Source organism: Larimichthys crocea, chromosome XXI (assembly GCF_000972845.2).
Source record: "Larimichthys crocea isolate SSNF chromosome XXI, L_crocea_2.0, whole genome shotgun sequence".
Lineage (NCBI taxonomy): Eukaryota > Metazoa > Chordata > Actinopteri > Sciaenidae > Larimichthys > Larimichthys crocea.
Window position 1 is genome coordinate 2,727,422 of NC_040031.1, and position 8,337 is coordinate 2,735,758.

The 8,337-nt window shown below is 37.9% G+C and overlaps 1 protein-coding gene across 4 annotated transcripts in view; it reads left to right on the forward strand.

Annotated features, from left to right (window-relative positions):
* The window catches only part of immp2l (inner mitochondrial membrane peptidase subunit 2), a 162,584-nt gene extending 155,821 nt beyond the window's left edge, over positions 1-6,763 (forward strand). For all 4 annotated transcript variants that reach the window (XM_019264948.2, XM_027272969.1, XM_019264947.2 and 1 more), the window contains exon 6: positions 6,152-6,763. In XM_019264948.2, the coding sequence (XP_019120493.2) occupies positions 6,152-6,277 (126 nt within the window). In that variant the 3' untranslated portion in view covers positions 6,278-6,763. The remainder of the gene's footprint in view (positions 1-6,151) is intronic.
* Positions 6,764-8,337: the final 1,574 nt, after the last annotated feature.

The following is an 8,337-nucleotide window of genomic DNA, read 5'->3' on the forward strand; positions in this document are numbered from 1 at the left end:
TAGTTTGGATTTATCAGCATAAAAAAACAGTTTCACTTTTTCCAGACGAATCTGCACTGCATCAAAGGTGGACTGCAAAAATTAAAATGCCTGAGCAATCGAATGTGAGCAGCAGTAAATTATAGTATCATCTGCATAAAGATGGTATGAGGCATTTGACATGTTTGCACACAGATCATTAATGTAAATTGTGAACAGAATGAGTCCTAAGACTGAGCCTTGAGGTACACCTTCAGCCATCTGAACACATTGTGTTCTAGTTGAAATAATCAGCAAACCAAGAGGCAGCTTGTTTGGAGATGCCATTCTTGAGGAGAATTTCTAACAGACGATTGTGATCCACAGTAGCAAATGCCTTAGACAGGTCAATGAACAGAACCACAGAGTCCAATGCCTCAAACACATCATTAAGGACTTTTAGGGCCGCAGTAGCAGTGCTGACTAAAGGGAATTTAGAATGTTCCTCAATTCCAAAAAATCCTTCAGTTGATCACAGACCAATTTTTCAAATACTTACCAAAATACATAATTTAGAGATAGGCCTGTCATTTTTAACGATTGAGGGTTCGCCTCCTTTTAGCAGTGGGAGGACAAACGCAGATTTCCAAACTTTAGGAAGTTTGTTTGTGCAGAGGCTTAGATTAAAAATACTAGTTAGAGGCTCAGCAATTAAGTCAACAGCCAGCTTTGGAAAAAATGGATCCAAACTATCTGGACCAGCTGATTTTTTGGAGTCCACATTTTTTAGCGCACTACGGACCTCAGAAATAGACAGAGGTTCGAAATAAAAAGAACAATCAACAGGAAGCGGCTTACAACAGAAGGTTCATCAGTTAAAGCGGTGCTTTTAAAATCACTGATTAAAATAATCAAACAAGTTCCCTGCTTTGATAAAATGTTCATTAAAATAATTTAACATGGCACATTTAATGGTCAGGCTGACCAACTCTTTGGCAGTAGAGGGCATAGCACCAGAAGCAGATCTCACAACATTCCAAAATTTCCTGGGATCATTTAGATTTTTGGTGGTTTTAGATAAATAAAATTCAGATTTAGCCTTCTTAATTAAGGAGGTACATTTGTTGCCGAGCTGATGAAAAATGATCCAATCAGCCTCAATTTTAGTTTTTCGTGCTCTGGCCCAGGCAAGATCTCTTTCTTTGGAAGAGGTTTCCAATTTCAGTGAAGACAATCGATTGTTTCACCCCTTTATCTTAAACTTATGTAAGGGAGCATGTTTATTGATTAGCTTAAAAAATTCAGAATGAAAGAAATTCCAGGCCAACTCAACATCTTCAAGGAGGGAGATTCGTTCCCACTCAAAATTGGACGAATCATGCAACAAAGCCTGCTCATTAAAAAGTTTGAAATCTCTTTTGAGTAAAATTCGTGGTTTAGTTTTGGGGAGTTTGGCATTCATGACCACTGCAATGGCACAGTGGTCACTCAGATCAGCAGCATCAGTATACCTGTACCAGTTGTTATTATAAGATCAAGGAGCGATGATCTTAATTTCAAGCCATCTGACGCTGATGACAATTAATCGAGGTTAAGATCCAAGACAAACTCACCAGAGTTTAACCCTAACACAGTTATTTAAAGAACTTAGAGCCTCACTGCAGCTGAGGGAGGCCTATAACAGCCCATGCTGTAAGGGACTGCTGTAAGTTTTAATGCCAAAAATTCAAATTGTTTGCTAATGGATACAGAGGAGCGGAGAGTAGCATGAAACTTGTTTTTTATTTAAATGGCTACACCTCCACCTTTCCTGGGACGATCCAGCACATACATTACATTATATAATACCTTATAAACATTAATAGAGATATCCTGATATTAGACTGATTTACTTAACCAAGTTTCAGACAACAAGAATATCAGTTTCAGTTGTCTGTACCCAGATCTTAATTGTATCAATTTTAGGGAGCAGGCTCCGGACGTTCAGTTGTAAGATGCCCAGGTCTGATCTGACTCTGAATTCATCAGGGGTACTAATATTATTCAGAAAGAAGTCAAGGAGTTAGGCTGAACTGATAGTAAAAGTAGAAGGATAAAACATTTTCGTTTTATATTATAAGTTGACTCCTTTTCATCAATATTGGAATTTACCAGGTCAATGAGTGAAGTTTCTGTGTATAAAACTGTCTTGCAAGACAGATATACACATCAAAGGAAGAAGAGATACGTGAATTACTCCTGGCAAGCAGCAGGAAAGCATTGAATCTTGGGCCAATTTATCAACAGCCAATGACCAGGTGCAGGTCACTGACCAAGGGTGTATGGGGGGCATGTCCGTGAACCCCACTACCACAGTTCGACAAAACCATCCCATGAGAAGCAAATTAAAATACAAGAAACAGTGCAAAAATGAGCTTCACTGTTACCATCTACAGTATAGATATATTGATAAGGAAGGCAAACAACAGAAGATGTTTGGAGCGCAGCAAGTGGATCCAGCTAACAGCTAACAACTCCTTAATTCACAGTGTAGTGTGATTTAGAAAAACGCTTAAAGGATTTTAAAAGGGACAATAGAAACGTAATGATAAATCATTAATAACGCTTAAAAAAGCCCATTTAAAAAACATCTAAAACAACCATAACAGAGAGTAATACAAACACTGACGTGTGCATGCAGCCATCTTGATACTGAGTGAGTGAACTTGTGGATAAGTAGATAATAGTAGATGATGCTTCAGGAAAACAGAGCAGCCAGGGTGAACAACAACAGGTGAAAAACAATGCAGAAAACATGATGGAAATATGAAATTTGTGTTTGTTTAATGTATTAATGTAAGAAAACCTTACGGCAGATCTGTGTGCAGCGATCATGGATGTATTATGTCATGAGAGCTGCGAGGAGATTGTGTTTTTATCAGTGTATAATCGCCTGAAAATGAGAAGCTTTGTCATCTTTAAATGAGCCTTTTATATTTACAGAGAGAGCAGGTCCTCTTTAACAGAGTCCGTCATGTAGCACCACCACAGTAGCCCCTAATGTAAAATAATGGATCTAAACAAATTAAACACAGTCACTATCATGTGTTTTGCGGCCACCATATTTTCTCCTCACTGCTAGACACCATTAAATCCTACACATTGAACACTTTTTCAAAAAAGGCAAAAAAAAATTGTAATGATGACTAAGTTGAAATACAGATAATGAGCTTAACACCAGACATATTTCTTTCTCTAAACTGGTTTTGTGGTTCAGTTCAGATGTCTCAAACCAGCCAGATTTGTTAGCAGAGAAATCAAAAGAAACTTTTAGCAGGTGGTGAATGTAGGGGTCTTTTTGTCTCTCTGTCATTCACCCAGTATACGTTTTATTTGACACCGCTTTAAAATGGGGGAAAAGAGCGACTGTCAGCTTTCATCTCTCCTAACAGACATCACCAACACGCACTTGACAAAATCACATTATCTCTTTATTCCTGCTGAATGACTGAAGATGTGGCAGCATCTCACCGGGCCTAGCAGCGTTCTGTCTGTTTTTATGGGAGGAAAACATCATGTCACATCTGACACTTTAATGTCACCACAAAATGGTCATTAACATGACTAAAACCATTAAATCAATGGGTTATATTCAGGATACACCCCATCCAGTGAGGAGGTGTCCTTTTAATATATATTTTTTATAAATCTGGCCTGCAGTGCTAGCTGCCACCCACCACAGTCTTTTCACTCAGAAACACGTCAGCTCCCACAAATGATGCACTCAGCCTTTGGGTCGATCAGAAATAGTCCAAAACAAACCCATGATCCTTTGAATACAGTATATAGTTTAAATTCCATATGCAGTGAGTGAGTGCAGTCTTAATGTTTTATTTTTCGAAAAGTTTTCTTTTGTTGTTGTTCGTTTTTTCAAAAAATTCAAACTTTGAAATGTGTAAAATGAAGAAAACACTTTGCAATACAGAGAGGTCACGATTTCATGTCAGTTGATTACATGCTGTGGAAAGTATGGCCTATTAAAGTATTTAAATGTGCAATAAATAAGGGTTTTAGTGATCCCAAAGAATGAAATTACTACAATACATCTGTGGGGGGTTGATGGGGGATGGATGTTGATCGATACCAGTAAGTCAGACAGAGCTCAGCCTGCTAAGGCTTCTGCTTTTCAGAGCTCATACCAAAGAACTAGACAAGTCACCAGTGAGTCAAAAAAGGAGAGGACAAAACCATAGAGGCATAAGAAAGAAAAATGTCTGGTGACGCGTCCTCCTGTTCTGGTTCTTGAGCTTGTTGTAACCACATTTCTAGATAGTTCAGAGTTAGCAGTGGTGCAAAATGTGCAAAATAAATATAATCAGATATTTTTAATGTCTCACTGCCTGCATTCGTAGATAACAGCCTGCTGACCTGCTTCCTCATGCAGCAGATGAATATTAATCGGCTGCTTCATTACTTCTTGTTATTAAACTGGATCTTGACCTGCAGTTGTTGTGGGGATTGAAGTTTTTTTTTTCCCCCAGACTACAAACCCACCTTAGCTGCAAGGACACCCTAGAAGTCAAATCAAACACCTCTTCGTTTGTCTGCTGCCAGCCTCGTATCGCCCCACAAGCCGGAGCATACCCGCTCTCTAAAGGTTACTCTGAAGATAAGACGAAAGATATATAGATAGAGACGGCAGCTTTTCAGAGATAACAGGCATCACTAAAAGCATTTGACATTTTCTGCCGTGTGTGAGTTCGACCTTATGCAAAGCAGCTCTAATTCATGCAGCAAGGATGATGTTGGACAACAGTGAGGGATCAGATCTTCAGCTGTCAGCTTGCCAGTATTAATTATCTCAGCTGTTAATGTCTGCAAGTCTTGAGACCAGAATGTGTATGTGAATCAAACTGTTTTAAATCCTCCAGAATAAGCATGCATCTGCATACAGTGAAGCTCTCCATCATATGTACTCTTCATTTTTGAAGCTCCAATAAAATGATTAAAAGCAGATTCACTTTGAAACCGAATATTTATCGCCCTACTCATTGCAAAAGTTATGTAATTTAATGTTGTTACAGATGCCACATTTTATGACAAAGTTACTCTTTTTAATCACGCTACCAGTAAGTCACTGCTGACTTTTGTGTCAGGAGACAGATACAGGAGGTAAACAGTTTTTAATCCAAGGCAAAGGTTCAGTACACAGGAGTTCAGTCAGGTAAAGCAGGCAAACAATCTAAAGGTGTAAGGCAGAAGCGGGGTCAAAAAACAGGCAAGTCAAAACTGATAAGCACGCAAGGAAACCGCTGGAAAGTAGGACTCATAGTACACTAACAATCTGATAAATGGATGGTTGCTGGTTTGATTCCTGCCCGGTCCAGTAAAAGTGTTCTTGTTACTGAACCCTAAATTACTCCCAATGGCTGTGACATTGGTGTGTGAATGTGGGTGGGTGAGTGCTTTGGAAAGGAAGTGCTATGTTGCTCCTAATGAGCAGGTGGTACTTTGTATGTCAGCCTCTGCCATCATGATATGTGTGTGTGAATGTAAAGTGTTGTAGACATTTACCATTCCAGCTACAATCATTTAAAAGTTCCAGTTTGTCAGTTTTCCAAGTAAGAAAGTTGACATTGGATGTTTCTGTCAAAGATCATGGTTACGAGGCAAAATCTGAAATTGCAACTTGCAGAATCTTCCAACATGGACACAACTCCAGTGTGGAAGTAATAAATGATAGTTACTCCTGTTACTGTAACAATGGCGCTCGTTTCTGTAGGCCTACTTTTACTTTTTTTTAAACTATATTTTAAAGCAGTCATTTTACTTTTACTTAAGTACTTCTTTTGGTAACTATTGATTATTGATCATTATTGATTATTGATCATTGATTATGAGGTCACACAGGCTCTGTCCATTCTTTATACTGTCAGTGAGAATGCCTCATTGTAGTTAAAAAAGTTGCATCTACCAAAATAATCACTGACACAGAGGTGGACTTGTTATATAGTATATTTATAATATGAGTATAATATCCTAGTACTCTTTACACTTAAGAATTTGTGGAGATACTGGACTGAAGATAATGGTAACACCATGTTCTCCATCTGTTATTTTCTCATATTACATCACCTCATACATTATCTGTCTCTGAAAATGCGGTTCTGACCCTGAGTTATGTTTTTTTTTTTTTTTTTTTGTTTTATTTCAGGTGTCTGTGGGGCTGCTTCATGGTCGGGCTTCTCACATCATCTGGCCACCAAATCGTTGGCAGCAAATCAAACCATCCCTCCCCCCAAACCGAGGACCGCTGGACACTGGGGAAGAAGAAGGATGAAGACATGCGCACACACAATTTTTATAACTATGATAATATCATCTAAACTGATGTGAGGTGTCCGTTGGCTAATGTGATTGGAAAGACAGACCACACATTGTATTACTATTATTTTTTCTAAAATGTCAAATTAAGGCGATCAGATGCTGATTCTGAGTCCGATTCTTCCACTACTGTTATGTAAACTGTTCAGCTGTATATGGATTGTGTGTTTTGTTCATTTTGCCACAGTACAGTTGTTACATGAACAATGTAACAGAGACTCTAACCTGTGACATTTGTGGGTTCTTTGAACCACAACCACATAAAGAGTTAAAGTCCTGACCGAGACCTGGAACGACCGGTTGATTACGATAATTGATTAATCATTGAAGTCATTTTTCAAGGAAAATTAAAAATATTTTCTGTCCAGAGTCATAAATGTGATGATTTATCTTTTGGTTTTGGACTGTTGGTTGAATAAAACAAGACATTTGAAGACGGCACCTTGGACTTTTGGAAACTTGTGAAAGCCATTACATAAATTACAATTAATTAATTTAAGGTGTAGTATGCTATTCTAATTCAGTACATATACGTGTACTCTAATACTAATCTGTGAATTAATTTTTTAGCTCACCCGTTCAAATTCTGATAAGACTTAAAGTTGCATATAATTAACAACATCGCCTCAGGTAAGTACCGTTACACATGGCTTATTAACACACCCACACAACATGGTGGTGGCTGCATACTGTACTATATTTTCAGGGTTTACTAGCTCTGACTCTGTGAATAGGAAACAAACTCAGACCAAGCCACACAACACTAACTGACATGACTTGTGCGTGAGGTAACATTTGATACTTGCCCATGGACATTTAGCTCACTTTGTAATATGCCAAGATATGCTGCTAACTTGCTAGTTTGTACTCTGTTTGTGTGCATGTGTTGCCTCATAAAGTGTTACATTATTGATAATACTCCACCTTTAATTGCAGAAATAATGATGAATAAATAAATCAATAATTAGTCGCAGCCAAATCCTAACCCTGTCTACTACTACCACTCATTTCTATAGCAAACTGACAATGTATCTAAAATAGCTTTTTTGGGCATTTGACAAAATGACGTGTCCTGAAACTCACGTTAAATAACTGATAACTTACTAGAATATAATAACTGAGTGTAAAAATGATAATTCACTGTTTTACAGATGATTATACTGTCTGTGCATTTCTTGGGGAGCTGTTGCCAGGCGACCAGCAGAGAATTGGTCTTCTCAACTCTAACTCTGAAAAATAAGAGAAATAAGATTATTTTACAAACCCTTGAACTTTTGCTTCAGGGTCAGGGGAAAGATTGAAAAAGGGAATGTGTCCTGTCAAGTGTCACTGTTGACTTTTTCAATATTCAACAATCAATCACAATCGTTCCTGATCTTTAACAAAGTGTTTTGTGTTATCAACACAACTACAAAAATATTCATCATGTTTTAGCGTCAATAAACTTATTAATGTATTCAATCATAAAGAAAATGTTACAATTTTGCTATTTCCTAAAAGTTTCCTAGTTTTTGCAATTGAAAAGCAAATTGAATTTGTAGTATAAAAGTATAATTTTAGAAGACAGGATTGATTTGACACAATATACTGCCATGGACTGGATTTTATTTTGTTTTCATTTATTGTTATTACAAATATCAGCATTTTTTTTCTCAAGAACTGAATCCAGAGATTCTTGTTTCTCTATCTCCAAATGTCACATGAAGCAGCTCTGAGTTTAATACTTGTTTGATACGCGTGCTTCTACTTTCACTGTACACACACTCACCTCCATCTCCACAAACCAGAAAACTCCAGAAATCTTTTCAGCTCATGTTGACGACCAGTACCTTCAGGAGAGGATTGTTATGTCAACACATCCTGATTACATACCCTGGGAACAGATGAATCATGCTTTATTTGCTCTGGCAGGTACATCTGCCCCCCACCTCCATTGAGAAAGGCCATCGGGGCATTTTCGTAAACAACCAAGATGGCTGCTGTGGAGTTCCTGTTGAACCCGTTATCATGTCAGTA